At 28.0% G+C, this 21,488-nt stretch overlaps 1 protein-coding gene and 1 long non-coding RNA gene across 3 annotated transcripts; one reads left to right on the top strand and one right to left on the bottom strand.

Annotated features, from left to right (window-relative positions):
• Window positions 1-1,612: 1,612 nt before the first annotated feature.
• On the bottom strand, window positions 1,613-7,665 carry LOC112638426 (probable chitinase 2). Of its 2 annotated transcripts, XM_025410130.1 has the most exons (10): window positions 7,643-7,665; window positions 6,776-6,851; window positions 6,376-6,396; window positions 6,140-6,322; window positions 5,524-5,683; window positions 5,129-5,225; window positions 4,659-4,865; window positions 4,369-4,566; window positions 3,996-4,124; window positions 1,613-1,888 (listed from the first exon to the last, which is right to left on the bottom strand). In XM_025410130.1, exons 2-10 carry the CDS (start codon window positions 6,831-6,833, stop codon window positions 1,649-1,651), a joined length of 1,293 nt encoding a protein of 430 aa, XP_025265915.1. In that variant the 5' UTR covers window positions 6,834-6,851; window positions 7,643-7,665; the 3' UTR covers window positions 1,613-1,648. The 2 variants fall into 2 exon arrangements, with proteins under 2 accessions (XP_025265915.1, XP_025265914.1); XM_025410129.1 differs by lacking the exon at window positions 6,376-6,396 and having other exon boundaries at window positions 6,140-6,343; window positions 7,643-7,664.
• A 10,947-nt stretch (window positions 7,666-18,612) lies between these two features.
• Window positions 18,613-21,140, top strand: LOC105256702. Its single transcript, XR_003122983.1, has 3 exons — window positions 18,613-18,710; window positions 18,817-18,897; window positions 19,205-21,140. It is a non-coding gene; the product is annotated as an uncharacterized LOC105256702 (long non-coding RNA).
• Window positions 21,141-21,488: the final 348 nt, after the last annotated feature.

Below are 21,488 nucleotides of genomic sequence, written 5' to 3'. Positions count from 1 at the left end.
ATTATATTTAATTTGAAATTTATAATTAATATTTATAGAAAGGAAGTGTGTTTGTTCTTTACGCTCCGTGCTGTGACTGTAATTTACCAATTTAGATTCAACACGATTGCTTTTTCTTTATTTATATATTACACATGCACGTATAACTTTATATTAAATGTAAATTTTAAATGTATATGAATACAAATGTAATGCATGTATATATTAGTATAAAACTATTAGTTTATGTTCATTTTACAAATAATTTATATTGTAAAAGACAATTTTCAGTTAGACAATATACCTTAATAATTTTGATAACAATTTAATTTTTTACATTTTTTGTTTACATTTGCTCACGGTTTCATATTATATTTTACTTGTGTATTTATATTTTTTTGTTTACGTTTGCTCGTTGTCGCTTCCATGTCGCTAAGCTATAGAATTATTGTTAATTTCGCTAAATAAAAATTGTATTTTTTATTTTACCTAAACTTTTAATAAGTGTTTGTATATAACTTTCTTCATTTTGCAAAATACATACGTAGACACCGCAGTCACCGCATGTTCCGCTCCCCCCCCCCCTATGCGGGTGTTCCGCTTTCGGAAGATATAATCTAACCCAACTCGTGTTTGTGGAACATACTTGGCTTCGCATACAAACTTGCAAACTTATATAAATCATATGAACTATGTAAAGCGAAATGTCATATATCAAGGTATTTCCTACACTTTAGACACAGGTTGGGTTATATCTCTCGAAAGTGGAGTCCCCCGTAGGGGGGGAGGGGGGGCGGACCATGTGGTGTCCACGCATGTACTTTGCAAGACAAAACAAAATTTACAAATACATATATTTTATTAAATATATTTCTTCTTGAACATACATGATGTGGTAAAATTATATTCTATTCATGAAACTTTTTTTGTTAATAACTATTTAATAAATAACAAGCGACTAAAACTTTCTGAAAGTTATTCAAAAAGATGATCTTGGGAAATGTAAGCAGAAAAATATAAACATATTTAGAATGTAACGAAAAGATGATACAAGTAAGTATAAAATTTCAAAATTGCATATCTCAGGGATGAAGAGAGACTGCCACAAAATTCGAACGGTGTATTATTTAGGAATGTATTCTCTACAATATGTAAAAATAAAAATTTTTCGAGCTGTGTAACCTAAAGTAAACGGTTACCAAAGTTTATTTAGGACATAATAATTTGTTTAAAAAAATAAGAAGTTACGTTCATAAAGAAATATTCGATAAAACATAACGAAAAACAAATGATAACATATGATTATATTATAATAATAAAATAATAAAGTTATCATTAAAAATGTAATAATAAAAAAGAAGAAATGGCGCATGCCTTATGTTATTCTAATATTATAAATAATGTAATGTATTTTATACCAAGAGACAAACACATAATTTCTTTTTATTAGTACATGATATACACATATACACAACATATAACAAACATGTTATATCGCAGATTAATAATATATTTTTACGATATAATAAAAAATATTAGTAAAAGGAACGATCTATAAACACGAGCATTAGCGCAGTCTAATGCTTTTTGTTAGTTATTAATTGTTATCAATTATTATTATTTTTTTATATTAATTTAACAATTTTTTACGATTAAGATAGATATTTGTTTAAAGAGAAAAAGAAATCATTGTGATTAATAGTGTAAATACAATGTTTGAGGGTAATTGCACAGATAAGTTTGGCTCTTTCTTCTCTTCGTGTGATACCGTGTTACCTGTCAATACTTCATTAATAGTTTTCATTAGAGGATACCTTTGCGACGAATGCGAACATTGTCCTCGAAAATCGTCCATGTCGATGCTGAATACCATCACACCCGCCAGTCTCCATCTTTTTGCGTATTCTACCTAATGAAGTTTATTAATTTTTAAATTTTTAAGTACTCAAGATTTGTGTGTGAAAGCTTAAAAGACTGAATTATGCAATTATTATTAATTGATGTATATATACATATATACATATATGCATATATATACCCCTTTTAAAATAAAAATAAATAGCTTTTACCAAAAATCACAAACAATTTTTAAGTAAATCGGATACGCTCTACCAAATGGTGATATTTTCAACTTCTGATTCCGACCGGAAATACGCCATCCGGATCGGAAGTTGAATTTTTTTAGGGGAACATGGTACTTTTTATTACAGATTTGAATTGTGCATGAAAAAATAAGAAACTTTTGTATTAAACGTTTTTACTGAAAGTGCCTCTGTCAATCTTAAAATTGACTTGATTATTTCATCACAATTATTTTCAATATCTATTTTATGTATATATATATATATATATATATATATATTTTCAATATCTATTTTATGTATATATATATATATATATATATATATATATATATACATAAAATAGATATTGAAAATAATTGTGATGAAATAATCAAGTCAATTTTAAGATTGACAGAGGCACTTTCAGTAAAAACGTTTAATACAAAAGTTTCTTATTTTTTCATGCACAATTCAAATCTGTAATAAAAAGTACCATGTTCCCCTAAAAAAATTCAACTTCCGATCCGGATGGCGTATTTCCGGTCGGAATCAGAAGTTGAAAATATCACCATTTGGTAGAGCGTATCCGATTTACTTAAAAATTGTTTGTGATTTTTGGTAAAAGCTATTTATTTTTATTTTAAAAGGGGTGTATGAGTGGTCTGGGACACCTTGTATATATATATATAATATATGCATACACACACAGAGTGTCAGGGCAATCTCTTCCCCCAAAAAAGCTCTTGTAGCTTATCTTAAAAATGAATATTTTACTAAATATTTTATGAGTTATGTAAAAATTAAGAACTTATTTCAAGCTTCATAACTCAAAAAGTACTCGATAAAACAATACTTTATGATAAATTTTGAAAAGCCTTCGAAGTAAGCTACAAGAGTTCTTTTTTGGGAAGAGATTGCCTACTCTGTATATATACTACAGAATATTCATTTTAAAACTTTCCACCCGTTTATTTCACGATTGACTATTTTTTGGGAAAAATGCTAACAGACATCAATTTTGCTTCCGAGAGGAACGTTTAAATACATTAAATGCAACGAAATTCCTTTCTCCCCTTTGTCGGCATAGTTATCCTTTCAAAAATTTTAGAGAGCAATAGAAGTCAAGTAATATATCATCTTAAAGGTCTTTTGAATCTTTGTACATACAACTCTCCTTCTTTTTTTTTTATTTAAGTAAATATTTTTCGACGAATTGCATCTAGAAATTTTAGGTTTTAAAAATATTTTACATACAAAGATACAATTTAGAGTAGAATTTATTTATTTATTAGTCATTTATTATAATAAATGTTCGAAATGTTCTCCATTGTTTTCTAAACAACAATATAAAAGATTCTCAAATTCTGAATAAATACTTTGAAAAAGTTTTTTTTTCTGTGAAAGTCCTTAAAATCTGTTTATGAAACACGAGTGGAAAATGTAAACAATTTGCGATGAAGAATGCAGAGCTATTTCTGTAGAAACTTTTCAAAATGTTCGTTTAGAAACTGAGAACCCTTTATATTATTGTTTAGAAAACAATGGAGAATATTTTTTTTTAATGTTTGTCATAATAAATGACTAATAAATTTTACTCTGAAACTTCTCTTCATTAAACATTTTTGATATCTAAAATTAATAATTTTTGAAAATATTTTTATAACTTTTATCATTTTTATTAAATATTTTTATAAAAACAACAAAATATTAAAATCAATCCTCTTTTTTATTTTATGTTATAGTTTTAAAAAATTGATATATATTTCTGAGCAATAAAATTCTTCTAACGATTATGTGAGAAAGATTTAGGAAGAGTATATTTGAAATTTACAAGACTTAATAATTTGATTAGAAATTCTAGATTCGTTTCTATAGACATGTAGTTAAAATTCAATACAAAATTTAGAATTAGTAGAAGATGTGTTTCGTGAAAAAAAGCAAAAAAGATGATACCTTTATCATAATTGCTTTGCTATTATCGTAAACCATAACGCGATCTCTTCTAATCGCGTAAGCTGTGCTGCTATAATTATCCCATCCAACTGTCCATTCTTGCGGATGTAACATTAACTCCTCGCAAATCTGCATGTTTAAAATATGTGCAATTTATTTATATATTTTATAATATATTTTATATATTTTATATATTTATTTATATATTTTATATCTTTTTCACACATTTACACATGAAAAATTTTTCTATCATATATTTTACTGTAATTACGAAAAGTTAAACAAAAATAATTTTTACGATAGTTGTCAAAGATATAAATATTATAAAAATTATGGAATATGACATAAATATAAGAAATATGGTGGAAAGTACCTCATTGAATCCCATGAAACCATCGTCGAATGTATAAGGTCCTTTGAATCCAACCTGTAGACTGGACAAACCAAACGGATTTATATTTGGTGTTGATGGTATAGTTGTAAGAATAAAAGTTCTTCCGAACAATGCCAGTCCTAAGACTAATTTCTCAGCTGGTGCGCCTTCTTTCAATAAATACGTAATAGTATCTTCCTAATAAATATTGAAAAGACAATTACATGATAATGTTGAATTTTGACTGCACATATATATATCGTTGCTCATCCGAAAATTATATTTCTTACCACATTTAAATAATCTTCGCTTTTCATTGGCGTATGTGGAAAAACCACTTTATTCCATGCTACATGATAATTATATGCCGTGACGTAAATGTAATCGAGGTATTTGGAAATTTTAGGAATATCGTATCCCGAAAAAATAACTTCTTTGACTCCGCTTATAGGTGCCGTTAACAAGAAGTGGGACTGGTTAAAAGCATCTCGCAATTCCTATCGCATAAATAACGCGTTTATTTCGTATAATAGAAATAATAATAGAAATAATAATAAATTAATAAATTATATATAATAGAAATATAATAGAAATAATAATAAATTATATATAATTATATATAATAATTATAATAATAGTAAATTATATTAATGATATAATAATTTATATTAAATATATTAATGATATAATATTAAATATATTAATAATATTATATATTAATAATTAATTACAATAATAGTAAATTATAATGTTTCCCTACCTGTACGAGGCTGACAAAATTTTGCTTATCATACACAGCACCACCGAAAAATCCAGGAAATTCCCAAGCAAGGTCCAGCCCGTCGAAGTTGTATGTTCTATTGCAACAAAAATTTTATTTACAAAAAATGAATCGTAAAATATAAAAATAAGCAAATGTAAATAAAGAAAAAAGGAAAAATGGATTAATAAAATGGATTAATATGAAATAAAGCGAAATAAAAAGTTTCAATATCAAACTAAACTTTAGTATTTCAAAGTAATCCGATAATCGTATTTCGATTTTTATCGATTATTACATATAAAACATTTCTAAGTTCTTGATGAATTAATTTTTTATTATAAAATATTCTAAGAATAAGAAAAAAATAACAATTAATATTGGGACGAACGCACTTGAGAAACTTCACAACGCTATCGATAAAAGTTTTTCTACTTTCCCATGATGAAGCCATCATCGAATAATTCACGCTGCCTTCAGACCATCCGCCGATACTGAGTAATACTTTCAAACCTTTCTGACGAAGCATTGTCATCTTTCTATAGCTGCCAATTCCTGTAATCGTCCGGATATTTTAAAATTATATTTACGAAATTTCAGTAATAATATAAATTAATCAAATACATTAAATAATTTCAGTAATAATATAAATTAATTAAATAAATTAAATAATTTCAGTAATAATATAAATTAATCGAATAAATCAAATAATTTCAATAGCAATATAAGTTAGTCGAATAAATCAAATAATTAAGTTAATGAAAGTCCAAAAAATTAAAATTAGTAAAAATTAGAATTAATTAATTAATAACTTTTCCGAATTATTTAATATTTTATAATTATTTCTCTTTATCTTGTTGAGATAATTTTCTCTTTCTTTAAATAACTTGAGATTTTATCCCACATATGTTAGTAATTTTATTAGACAAATTATTCTTTTACTCAATTAATTGTTTTAATAATTTCGAATTATTATAATTGGATATAAGCTTATAAAGAAGTTGCAATTACCATCTTTCTCTATATCTTCCCAAGGATTTCTACTTCTTATTGTCCAATCTGAGGTATTCAAACCAGCGTATGCATAAATCAAGTGAGTGCAGTATTGTGGATGATAATTTTCAAAGGAATATGCACCATTTCCTGGTCTATCGGCTGCCCAAGACGCGACGTAACAAACAACGACTTTATCATGTTGATTTGACTTTATAAGACCTATAATACGTAACAAACAACGATTTTATCATGTTGATTTGACTTTATAAGACCTATAATAAAAACTTATTAGAATCAATAAAAGTCATTCAGAAAATCAATGATCCATTCATAGATGAAATGCGAGAAGCTAATTTCGAGACTCTGTATATACATTCACAAGCCTTATGAAAATATCGCCTTCTCATCGTGTGTCGGCTTTTACTTTCGCTTGTTAATATATTACATACTGGAATTTTAGCAACTGGATACATGGTATAAGATATATATATATATATATATATATATATATATATATTCTGTATTATTAGAAATAAATGCAACATATATATTAATATATATATATATATATATATATATATATGTATATATATATATAATGCAACATATATATTAATCTCACAAAAATATAGATTTTACACGCAAACTCACCATGAACATAATAAGGCTCAAAAAATAGAAGTAAGAACGCCACGTAAGTAAACAACATCGTGATACACTGAATTTCCTTTCAATGTGATTTATTTAATATGTTTAACAAGTTATCAGTGATTAAAAATGGTATTTATCAGAAAATATCTTCGAAATATACGATAAACATTAAAATCCCGTATTTAATGTGAAATCATGAATTATTATTCATAAATTTATATCTCAAAGATTTAACGTCTTATTCAGATTTTCTTCATTTACTGCACACTTGACGTGGCATTTGTCGTATTTAATAGATGCTAGATGACGGATTTCCAATTATTATTATTATTGACAATTGGAAGATTTAGCTTTTATATAACTTCCCTGGTAGAAATTCGTGCAGTTTGACCGGACACTGGGTCTATTATCATCTAATATTACTGATTTCTTTTTATGCATGGAAATTTTTATTGCATAGTACTGGGCAAAATTAGCTAAAACAATTCTACTGCATAATATATAAGGTGGGTAAAATTTTTACAATATCTCTATTTATTATTTATTTAACTTCTAAAAATAACTTCTGTAAAATAACTGAATTTAGACGTTGTACACTTTTTCTATGAAGTGAAGTAATTGCGCGAAAAGCGTTGCATCTTGATTAGGATGCCAAGCAGTTTACTGTTCAACTACTAGAAAAGAATCGGTACTGGTCAATAATTAATCAAAAAAAACTGCATTTAATTTTTACCAAGCTTGTGATAATGTCATTTTATTTATTTAAGATAATTAGACAATATCGAATTTTTCCCGCTATTTATCACTAAAAACGTTTCTCAATAATTCAGATAACGATTATACATAACTGATAAGCTATAAACATACCGACACCGATTTGTTCGACTGTAAGCTATAGACTGCTAGGAGTTAGATACGCGCGAATCAGCCAAGCCAGATTATTTTCACTCTCTGTTCATTCTCAGCAAAAACGAAGATAAACATAACCGCGAGAAGAATGCATTTAGACCCGGATGTATGAGAACCGGTTAGGAATTACCTAACCGGTATTATATATTACTGGAAATTTGATGTTTTACAGCTCCTCTATTGACTTTCCGAAATAAATAATCGTTCCTCTGCATTTATATTCTGTGTATGTTTTTTTACAAATGGATTAAAATAGCCTAAAAAAAAACAAATACGCTGACGAAGAAAATGCAGAAAAACAAAAATAAAGGAGTAGATTAAGATAAAGGAGTAGATTAAGATAAAGTTAATAAAACACAAAAATGTATGAAATGCAGGTAAGCAAGTACGTTGAGAAAATAAAAAAAAAAAGAAAAGAGAAATTAAAATATCAGGAAGAAATAGTGAGACCAATGAAGAAAATAAATTTGAAATTGTATAGTGGCATTCGTGACAATGCTAAAATCTCTCTTTTCGCTTTTTCGCCTTAAAATATACCAATAAAAATAGAAAAAACAGCTTTATTATGTTAATAATATTGTATTAATATTGTATTAATTTTGTATTAATATTATGTATTAATATTGAGAATACAACAATTGTTGTCACATATTAAAAAGAATATTTTAAGATTCTATTTGGAAGAATAGTCTCTTTCAAATTTGTAGATAAAAATCTATGCAAGAAAAATCTATGCGAGAATAAAAAAACATCTGGTAAATTCGGAGAAGCACAACTCTTCACACTTCCAGAGACAACATCTGCGTTCCATTTAGTATTGATCTACCGCTGTCATCTTGAAAATTTGTAAGATACAATTGTACAATAAAATCAAAACGTGAATATAAGAAAAGTAAAAATATTGTAAGTCAATACTAATATCGCTTTCGTAAGATTTTTAACAAAAAACAAAACATTGTCTGTTTTCACACAATTTTTTAAATATTAATTAAAAATGCATTTATATAATTGATATTAATAATATAATTATATTAATTATATCATATTAATCATATTAATAATATAATTAATATTAAAAATATCAGAATCTTTGAAAAAAATCCAAATCTACAGAATTTAATAAAAACGGCAAGCATCGCGATCACCTTCTGGCAGACATTTATAAAAATTAATCATATTATTATAGTAAATAATTTTCCAATTGATCGCGATCGCGATCGCATCAGAAAAGAAGTTTAACGAAGCGTCTCGCACAATCACTTCACTGTTCGAAAGTCATCGAGCGAAAAAAAGAGCCAAGGCACATAATATTAGCCTGACATCATATGCCATCAAGGTCGAAAATCGTGTTATTATTATTTTGTTGCTAAAATATTACTATATATTATGGCAGACATATATACGAAATAAACCTTCGAAATCTATCGACTTAATTATTAATCTTACGTTAAAAATGTAATGATATATTTTCAATCTCCTCTGAGCGATTTTAAGTGCTTGAAATATTATAGATTGTAATTATCAAAAAAATTTTCTTAAATATAAATTTTTAAATATAAATTTAATCTTTTAAAAAATCTGATTCTTATACTTATGCCAAAGTCGAATACTGTGTTATTGTCCAACCATCTAATTATTTTACGTACTATGCGAAATAATTACGCGGAATATTAAAATGTAAAAATATTTTACATTATATAGATTAATGATACGATTATTTATTAAAAAATTAATGTACAGGGTGTTTCCGCAACATACATATCATTAAGCCGAGTTGCCTATCTGCCCACTCAGGGCATGCTTTATTGCAGGCTCGCAGAATAAGATCAAAATAGGAATAAGAAAAAAGAAATCTGTTTTTCATTCTATTATAATGAACAGTTGTGAAATTTAATAATATAAATAAAATATTTATCTAATAATCAATAAAATAATAATAGATAAAATAACGATAGATATAATAAAAATAGATAAATAAAATTTAATAAACAAATTTGGACAAATATAATGAAAAATACTTATGATGAAAAATATATTTGATTTTTAAATATAATAAATTATAAAAACTCGATATAATCACTATTTTCTTCTAAATATAGAGCAATCCTGCTGAAAATGTTTCTCACTTGTTTTATCAAAAGAGTGATCTCTGCTCATGGATCTTATGCCTATGTACTTTTTTATGTGGAACATCTTAAGTCTTAAAAGATAAAATATCACACTCTGCCGGAAAATACAGAAATTCTTAAAAATAAAATTCGTAACGCATGTGCGGAGATCATTTCTCTCATGATAAGTCGTGTGAAAGAAAATTTCACGAGCAGAATTATGTTTAGAAGAAGATGGTGGTTACATTGAACATTTATTATAATTTATTACATTTAAAGATCAAAAATATTTGTCATTATAAGTATATTTTATTATATTTGTTTATTATATTTTTTACTATATTTGTTCAAATTTATTTATTAAATTTACATTATTAATATATGTTAATATATATTAATATTTATTATTAAATATTATAATTAAATGTTATAATGTGTTATTAAACAAGTTTGTCAATTTATATATTAAAATTAAATATTTTATATATATTATTATCTATATTATTAAAAATATATTACATATAAATATATAATATATATTATTAAATATATATTTTATTTATATTATTAAATTTCGCAATTATTTACTAAAATAAAATGATCAGATTTCCCTTTCTTTATTCCCCGTTGAACTGGCAATCTAATCTTATTCAGAGTCTAATAAAGTATGTCCCTGATGATGGGCATTCCAACTTAATGATGCGTATGTTGCGGAAACACTTTGTATATGACGAAGCCTCTCATTATATTAAACATTTAGATCTACGATTCGATTGTTTTACTGTACGTTTTCAATCCAAATTATACAGGGTCGGATTTAAAGGTGTGGAGACCCTGGGGCAACGAAGAGGTGGAGACCCCTAATCATTTTTAAATCAAAATCAAATAGAAATTTTTACGTTGTTTAAATAATTTATTGCGAAATAACAAGGTCAAGCAATAAACTTTGTAAGTGTTGTATACCATTCGATAGGAAATTTTACCCAAAAATTTGTGTTGTGGGAGGCCCCTGGGCTTCAGCCCCTGTTGCCCCGTACTAAATCCGGCCTCGTGAATATAAATCATTCGTCACTCTTTATCTATTTTTCGATTTAAATGTAATTCAGATTGAGATCGTGCAGTAAAACGATCGAATTATAAATATAAATATATCTTACATAATGAAAGTGATCCTTCAATAAATAATCATATAATTAATCTGTATTATTTAAAATCTAAATTTCTATACTTTAAAATATTTCGCGTATATATTTGTCAAAGTACGTAAAATATTTCGAACAGACAATAACACAGTGTTTAGCCTTGACGTATACAATAGCGCGCTAATGTTTACATTCCGCGGTCTTGATATTATTCATACGGCGACACTCGAGTAAGATAGTGGTGCGAAACGATACTCTTCGTATATTATCGAATTTACTATTAATTGGACGATTATCATGATTTTCAATTAGATTAATCTTTCGATTTTATAATTCGTGTTAATATAATATTAATTAAACGGAGCATTTGTAATGAGTAGTGCATGAATTTGAAACTTTATATAAATATCGAACAAAAATAGTACTTTTCTCGTGTCTTCTATTTCTTACGATATGTTAAAAAGTGCGTTTCTCATGTAATTATTCCACGATCGGGAGTGTCGTGCAAAGTATCTCGCGATCGTTCCATATATAATTAATTATTATTATTCGTATTTTCGGAAGTGAATGTGAGTGCTACGAAGAAATAGCAAAGGACGAAAAAGAGAGAAAAAGGAAAAAGCACATACGAACAACATATACGGAGAAATATAAAATGTAAGTCATTTATAAATTATTTATTATTCATGTTACTTTTAGACATATTGCCTGTTGCTTTTTCATCTTTTAAAATCTGTAAGACCGTATAAAAATAAAAATAAAAGTAAATAGACTATAGGAAATTATTCAGCAATGTAAGTGTTTTTGAAAGGTCAAATAATGATTGAAAAAAATTAATAAATAATATTAAATAATAGAAAAATAAATAAATAATGAAAAGGAAAAATAATGAGTCAATAGTATAAAATAATGATTGTCATTAGTATAAAAATCAAAAATATATGCGGTCCATTAACAATTAGATAATTAAAATAAGAAAATAAAAATCATAAAAAAATATACAAAAAATAAAAAATATAATTTTTATAATTAAACTTGTGCGGAATTTAAAAGTTTATATGGACATAAAAATCATTAAGATAAAAATAACTTACATTGCCATAAGGAACAAAGTTGAACATGTATGTCGTTAAAAGAATCATCTGATGAATAATTATGTTAACATTTTTAAAAAATTCTTCTGTATCACTTTCTCTTACGAAGGCAAGAATATAAATGACGAAAATAACAGTTAGTCATATAAATTTCTGTGTATGACCCTCAGACACTAGGAAGTTTATTTATTATATCGTTGTAAATGTCAGGAAAACATTCTGTATCCGTTTGTAAATTTAAACCGTTATGTTGTCGTTTAATGAATAGCATTTCAGAAATTAACCTTTTGTTATAAAAGGATTCTTTATCTAATATCTTGACGTCATCCCATTTGAATTCATGATCAAAATTCAATCATTATTCATTTGTTTTTTATGTTCATTTATTTGAATAAATGAACATAAGAAACATATCGATAGATGTACAACTAATAAGTCTGTCATTACCGAACATAGATTAAATTTTGATTTAAAAAATTTTGAATTTTCCAATATTGATTTGCTTATAATTTTTGAATTAAAAGGAGGCAAACAAAAATTCCAACGGGGCATTGGTGGGCAAACGATGAGCAAACGTTTGCAAAAAGAAAATTTTGAATTTTATAATATTGGGGGGCTAACTTCACATGACTCCTGCCGTGGACATACAGTCAAGTTTGGGGATATAACGAAGTGGGGAACAGCTATTGTGTCTACTTAGTGCAGGTAAGATATTTGTATTTTGTCTCAGTGGTCAGTTGAACTAGGCCTTCTGGTTAATCAATCTCTTTGATTCAATTGCACCGTGCCTAGAAAGTCATTTCATTTTAGGGCGGTAAACTTTCTCTTTTTTTCGACTATTGTATCTATTTTGGCTGTTTTCCGACATTTCTCGCCAATACTGAAAATCTATAGTTTAAGTCACGCGTACTATATCTATATGTATTTCTTGTATATCTATAGGTATATATACTTCGTCTTCATAGATTGGCGAATAGGAATAGGAACTGGCAATTTAAAAAAAAAATTTTTATTATTTTCTTAAGCCTAACAAAATTGATGAATGATAGATGTTACATTTATATACAAGTCAAAATTTTCGAAAAATATGTATATTAATCCGATCTATGTATGAATCCGATCTACGTATCTTTTATGCAAACGATAATATTACGAAACCATCTCTCCCTCATTTTTTCTTCTTTTCATATCTTTTAAATTAAGACAGCAATATCGCATACGATTTTTGACGAGCGATTACAATTGTCGTAACAAGTTATGAGCTGACATGTTTCCGGAATTCTTCATTACAATTTTGCAAAATTGATTTTAATTATTTTTTAATTTTCTTGCATATTTATGATTTTAAAAATAATCTCTTAAAAGAGTTTTCGTCGAAGTATGAACAAAAATTTTCAGACATTTATAATATACAGTAAGACAGAGAACCTATTCATAAGAACAATAGACTGATATCCTATTCATATGAAATAATTTATGACTTACGGATGGAAAAAGATTTTTCTTTTATTTTTGACTATTGTGTATCTATTCCATACATATATTGACAAATGATGATAGAAAGTAGCAAAGAAAAAAATTTTTATTTTCCTCTGAGTTGACTAAAGAAAAATTGGATATTATAATTAAAATACGACGACGAGCAATTGCCATTGTCATAACGATGTAGGAATGTTTTAAAATTTCTATACTAAAATTTTAAGAAATTTATTTTATTTTTCTTACATTTTCTTTCATATTTGTGATTTTAATAATAATCTTCTAGGAGAGGTTTTATCGACATATGCAGAAAATGAGAAATTTGTAGGCATTTATAGTAGGTAAACTGAAATCATGTTTATTTAGGATACTTTACGAACGACGGGGGGGGCGGTGGGACTAACAAGCTTTCTTTCATTTTTGACTATTGTATTCGTCGTATAAATACATAAACTTACAACTGATAGTAGTGAAAGAAACATTTGTTATAAATGTCCTGACTGATAAAATTGTAGAAAACTAGATATTACAATTAGAACACATAAATTGAAATTTTGAAGAAATATATACGAAATATGGATCCGATCGACATTCTTTTAATGGTTTGTATAGTCCATGCGAGCGTTAAAGCTATGTGACTATCTTGTCGCTTTTTTGTTTCTTCTTCTTCTCTCTTTTAAATTAAAAGAGTGATACCGTATAGGGGTAAACAGTATAGTGATTGGCCACTTAAGCAAGATCGCAAAACAAAAATTGAATTATTAACCTGAATTTAATAATTTAGAAAAAAAAATTACTACTAATAAAAGGATCATTGAAAAATTGTAGTCGACCAAACTAGCCAAAAAATTAATTTTATTAATACGACGTTTCGACCATATGGTTGAGGTCCTTATCAAGTATACACTAGAAAGAATTTATAAATAAATTAATTAATTAAATTAACGGTTTGAATACATAGTAACGCACAAAGAATTAAAGTGTGAAACAATTTTTACCGATGTAATAATAATCAGAAGGCAGGCGTTAATGGTAAACATGTAAAACAACGCAATCACATAATAAAAGAAAAACGTTATTTAACTGGATTCAAATTAGAGAGAAGTTGATGTGTCCGTGTGAGACTTCGTCAAGAACTAAACATAACCAGAAGAAAGACGATGCTAAGTGATCTTTATAATTTTGTCGTAAATATTATTTAAACTATCTGTGTCTTTCTGTAGGTTGATTAGATTATTAAATCTCTTGATAAAGAACATCTCAGCTATCTCTCTTTTACGAACGTACTTTTTATTGTACAAGATATTGGGTTTCGACCAATCAAATTCGTGTCCGGATTCCAATCTGTGTTTGCTAATCACGGAGTGATTAGACTCATGCAACTTTATGTTGTTAAAATGTTCTTTCACTCGCGTCCGCAAATGTCTTTTTGTTTGCCCAATGTATGATAGATTGCAATCCTTACAATTTAATTTGTATACAACACTTGTCTTGTCATTATTGTGTAACCTGTCTTTACCACATCTAATTAAGTTATTTAGTTTTTTTTGTTACTTTGTAGACGACGTTAAAACTACTGTTTCGTAGAAGACGGTAGAGATCTTGGCTCGTATTCTCTACGTATGGTATAGTGATAAAATGAGTTTTATCTGGACGAGTAGACTTGGCGTCATCAGTATCACTGAGGTCGCGGTTGTTTAAAAAAATGATTTTTTTTAGAATGTGTCTATAAATAATGTGTTCAGGAAAACAATTATTAACTAACGTGTCATATATTAACTTAATATTCTCTTGTTTAAAGCAGTCGTCAGATAGTAAAATAGCATGGTCAACTAAATTATAAATAGTATTAATTTTATATTTTAACGGGTGATTCGAGTAAAAATTAATATATCTCCCAGACCATGTAGATTTCCTAAACTAATTGGTGATAAGTTTTGTTCCCAACCGAATGATTTTTACACTGAGAAAACTAATCGAAAAATCAATTTCTTTCTCGTACGTGAATCTTAAACGTTCGTGATAGTTATTAAAAATGGTTAAAATATCGTCAACTTTTGTGCGTGGTACAATTGTAAAAACATCACACATTGCATGAGTCTAATCACTCCATGATTAGCAAACACAGATTGGAATCCGGACACGAATTTGATTGGTCGAAACCCAATATCTTGTATAATGAAAAGTACGTTCGTAAAAGAGAGATAGCTGAGATGTTCTTTATCAAGAGATTTAATAATCTAATTAACCTACAGAAAGACACAGATAGTGTAAATAATATTTACGACAAAATTATAAAGGTCACTTAGTGTTAGATCGTGTTCCACAGATGGTATCTCAAACACATTGTTGCCCTTGATCTTAATCGAAATCCAGGTGAGGTTGTTGATCTCATCGTGTCACACGTGCATTCAATTCTTTAAAACGTGATCGGACTGATTCGGAAAAACTGTCCTTGTCGGCGCAACAATGCATGCAGTTATCCGCTCGTTCATGAAAATATACTCTTGGAGACATTCATGACAAAGATTAAAGTTCTCCACGCGCTTCGCTGTATCTTTTCTTCTTTTTGCATTTTTATTTAAATTTTTAATTAATTATTTAAAATTATTTAAAAAATTTTATTAAATTTTATTAAATCTTTCTTCCTTTCGCATTTTTATTTAAACAAAAATTTTTAATTAATTATTTAGAATTACAAATTATTATTCAGCTCGTCAGAAATTTAAACAAATTAAGACAAAACAAAAGGCAATTACGAGCAATCACAAGATGTTGAGTGTGTAAATGTAAATTTAGTATATATTTAAGTGAACGTTTCGGTTCTTTGAACCATCTTCAACTTTGACCCATCTTCAACAATGTCTCATTCTATGTATCATTTCTAAACATGATAATACTATCAATACTAATGATAATACTATGAATTTGCAACAACATGATAATGCTATCAATTTGCAGACGGATACTGAGAATTTAAACGAAATATAGGGTACATTACAACGATAGATAAAGTTATAAAAAAAAAAAGTAATAAACAACATATGCGTATCTCTGCGTATATAAGACAAGAGAACGACCTATGCGAGTGTATTGTCAGCCTCTATACGTAATAACTTTATTTTAACAAATATTTCTGCGTTTACGTGCTGGTACGTTAAAAATTTATATATTTCAATTTTTTATTTTTTATTATTTTATTGTATTATTTTATTGTATTTTTTATTATTTTATTGTATTATTATTTTATTGTATTTGTACCCGGTTGATCGAATGTAGTGCTCTATTTAATAACTGTTGTCAAGGATCTGGACATCATTAACTTTCCTTGCTAAACAACGAGAGATAAGCAGCAGACCAACACTGTAATTAGTTTGAAATTCGAGTTTAGATGTTATATACACATATTGGTTTTTTTGTCATATATTGACATACAATGGGTTTATCGCTATCATTTACAATTAGTTTTTAGACCGTTTTTATAATTTTGTAACGACCGAACGATAATATATGTATTAATTATAATTTTTAAATTGTATTTTGTGTTGAAGATGGTTCAAAGAAAGAACCGAAACGTTCACTTAAATATATACTAAATTTACATTTACACACTCAACATCTTGTGATTGCTCGTAATTGCTTTTTGTTTTGTCTTAATTTGTTTAATTATTTAGATAAAAATTTTTATTTAAATAAAAATAAAAATTTCGGCTCGGACTCTTGCACAAAAATTTGTGAAGAATCTATGCACGTCTGAATTACTTAAATAATGTATATTTTTCTAATAAAATATTTTATTAAAAATATTTTCTTATAAATGATAAAAATATTTTCTTAAATATAAGAATATTTAGAAGTATTTAGGGATAATGTGTTAATTAATGACATAAATTAAGACTAGGTGAATACACTAGGTATGCGCGCGTACTGCAACTCGTTTTATTTATTAGATGGAAGAAAAACATGAAGAAAGTAGAGTAGTCAAAAACAATAGCAAGTTCGTGTACGAGTTTTAACTCGTAATTCACGGCACAATGGTTGAAAGTGATATTTCACTCTTTTCTTCGTCTTCAATTTACCGCGTATTATTTAAGCGAACTAGCCGAAATTCATTATCGAAACTGGACAAAGATCCTCAAGTGCCAAGATCGATAGGGAAACCGGAGATGAGCAAGTCCGTTAGTCGCGATCATCATAATTAATATTTTTATATCGTATCTTTGACGTTAAAAAGATTCGCACGCGTAATCTGCATATCAGCATGTATCTGTATGATCCAAGAGTGATTGTATAATTCCAAAATACAAACAAAAATAAAATGTATATGCTATTAATTTTAAGGCATGTAAGATAGAATAAATAAATAATTTTGTGAAGAAATTTCGCGTGAAAGAATGACATAATTTTAAGTTATTATGCTCAAGTCAGTTCCGTATTAAACCTTTTGCGTGAAACAATTATCTAATTTTCATCTCGAGATAACCCAGTATGTGATCTTCGTACAATCCAGGATAAAATGGATGGGAAAAGTACTAAACGCGCGTAGAACACATTAATGGACTTATATAAATTTTGCAATCTATACATATATTTAAAAGTTCTATAAATAAAATAAACCTGTAAAATAATAAAACAAAATAAAACATTACATAATGCGAAAAACTCACAAAAATTGTTGCATTAAAAAAAATTTACAAACGAACTCCTCTCAAAATCATGTTTTTGCTAGGTGGATTTTTTTTTCACGGTTCCGACTAACAATTATCACTTTCCACATCGAGGTCCACCGAGTATTATTGGCTTCCCTTTGAACTCCTCGCGGCCATTCGAACGCGACGGTAAAACAAATTTTATTTCGCCCAATTGTAACGAGCAGATCACTCTGCGTAAAAAAAATGTGTAAAAAGGCACGATGCCCTTTTTTATTTGAGTATTTTTTGCTTTTTTAGTGGAACAGCGACGAGAAAAGCGTCGGAAAACTCTGATTTCAAAGTGAAATCGAGGGAGAGATGGCAAAATAATCCGATGTCGGATCAAAAACGATCGAACATAATTGGCGAACAGTGGATCGCATATTCACGTTGACGGCCGAGGAGAGAAATGGTTGCTTTCAAAACTGATGCACTTATCACGCTACTTCTAATCGCTAATATCTGCTGTCTCCCTAATACCAGAAAGGACAATCTATTTTTGAAGAACTTTGGTAAATAGATTTATACTATATTTCCAGTTGTATCAATGAAAATAATTACTGATTTAAATAATGAAATGATTTACTGATTTAAATAATGAAAAATGTTTTTTTTTAGATCAGGTGGAAAAAGAGGAAATTTTCGAAAATGCGTTCGCTTCACATGGACAAGAGATGAGATTTGTCAATAAACGTGGATGTAAGTATAATATTATTATATTTATATATAGTATAACATATTATATTATATTGCTTCAAGTATGCCACGAGGTCTTGCCTGTTTAAATTACGTTATCGTGAATGTAATAGACTTTAAAAGTAGGCTTTAAAATGAATTTTAAGAATTGTTTCGAAAGAGAAAAGCCGCTCGTACGTTGTGAATAATAAATGAATCTCTCCCACGTCAGTTAAAAAAATGAATGGAGGACTCGCGCCTTTTACACTGCTATCGCAATGTTTAAGCATAATTTAAATACAATTAAAGAATGATTGCCATAAAAAAATAGGGTTGCCACGATGAAAGCTTGCCACGGCCCTATTTAAGGTCCACCACTGTTATTGGCAGTGAGGATATTGTTATTCAGAGGGATCTTGAGGGATGTCACTATGATTGTGCTCGTCGGTATCGTTTCTTATGGAAGGCCAGTCGGAAGCCAACATGCAGTGGGCGCGAATACCTCCACTGTCACTTATTTGGTCAGCGAGCGACCTTTCAGGGATCCTCCGTGGCAATCGGCATTGTATCCATCAAGCGAGATACCAACATCGCTCTGGAATCGCATATCACTGTGTTAAAAAACAACATTAGGTATGAGGTCGGGATAGCTCAGTGGTCCAGAGCAATTGTCCGGAAAACGAAAGACTTGGGTTCGATTTTCGATTCAGCCACTTGCATCTCACATATTTTTCTAGTCCACAAATATTGTTTTCTAGTAATTATTCGTTGGGCTGACAAATGCTCTTGTGTGAATGCTCTCTTCACAGGATATGCGTCGATGCTGTTGCCACGGATGGATTCTGGCGCTCGTTGGCCAAATGGATATATAGATATGTTTAACCTCCTCGCACATCCCTATCTTTTCTATGTAACATATCAATGCGGTCAAAATGGTAAACGATATATTTGGTTTTGCCTCTCTTCCCTAAAAATAATTTCGAATAGTAATTAAATAACGTGAAAAAAAATAATTCATGCATTTACACGTATCTCCGAGCAATAAAGATAACTCGAGAAACTGATAGGTATTATAACTGATTATAATTGATTATAACTGATAGGTATTATAACTGGTTATATAACTGATAGGAAAGATTTTAAGATGGCAAACCGGTTAACGTTCACCGGATATGTATATTTATAAACTAAGACAATGACCTATATCATTTTATAATTAATTTAACGTTTTTTCGCTATTTTGCAATAGTTATATTCAAATTAGTGCCAAATAAAAAACACATCATCGTTTTTTTAATTATATAATTAAAGTTTTTTAATTATATAATTAACCTTAGCAAATATTATAGTACAATTAACAAATATTTATTAAACAACAAGATAAGAAAATTGGCGTATCCGAGCCATAGAGACGTTCGTCCCGATATTTTTCTCGTCTACGTCTCTTCAGGGGAATAAAGAGGGTTTTTATAGAATTTCTCAAAAATGAGAATCTATATATCTTGGTAAATGCACCAAATAAAATATATGCATATGCCTTGCTCTCGTTTACATTTTCGCGTACAATTAAAGTATTTTTAGGCATTACCATCCGCTATGGCTCGGATACGCCAGTTTCGACGATTCTCTTTTTGAACAATATTTTATTTGGCGTCGTAATCATTTTGACATTTCTCACGAAAGGAGATTGCGAGTAATATTTTCTACCGTAAATTTGAGGAGAACACGAGAAAAATTCACAGTTGAGTTAACAAGGGAGACGAAATCGGAATCGTACTTGAAAGGCCACTTATTGACGCTTACTTTCTACAAGAATATTTATAATGAAGCGCACGGAAGTTCTCGTTTTCACTGCGACCTTAGTGGATCTTGTCTCTGTCGTTAAAAGCGCGCTTTACTAGGTTTACATCTTTCTTTGTACCGAAAATGAAATGCTACTTTATAGTCTCACTAAATTACCTTTCCTGTAGCAGTTGCTGAAATTTTAATTAATTCACTTAACGATGAAATTTCACGGTTTAACTAGTACAATTTAAGCATCTAGTTGTAGTTAATTTCTGTTAAATGGTAGTTAATGTGCATCATAATATAAATATTATCTGATATTATTCTTTTAATCTTATTTTTTCTTAATTGAACTTAATGAGTAGTATAGTAGTGTGGTAGTAAAGTAAATATTCCGTGTTAATGTATGTTAATTTACTCTCAAAAATAAAAATACTTTCAATGAAACCATGCGATGAAATTGGGTCACAACATTTCAGTGTGTCAAATCTATTCGATGGAAATAATCATTCTAGTCAATCGAAATCAGGTTTCTCAAAAACATTTTTCTTTATAATAGAAAATTTTCTATAGAATAGAAAATAATCTTATATCTTTTATTTATATATATAATAAATATAATTTTTTATGAAGAATTATTTTGCAAAATACTTTTAAATTTTTATTAATTCAGGTCTTTGAGTGCTAAGATAATATTAAAGAATAAATGTTATTTAATTATTTTTTAAACAAGATGACATATATTGTTACTGACGAAATTATTAAATTTCAAAGAAAAAATATAAAATTAATACATTGGAAAGTATGCAATTTTTTGATACTTAATCTCT

Source organism: Camponotus floridanus, unplaced genomic scaffold (genome assembly GCF_003227725.1).
Source record: "Camponotus floridanus strain SB8 unplaced genomic scaffold, Cflo_v7.5 scaffold3, whole genome shotgun sequence".
NCBI lineage: Eukaryota > Metazoa > Arthropoda > Insecta > Hymenoptera > Formicidae > Camponotus > Camponotus floridanus.
Note: the sequence above shows the minus strand (reverse complement) of the source record. Positions and strands in the feature narration are given on the sequence as shown.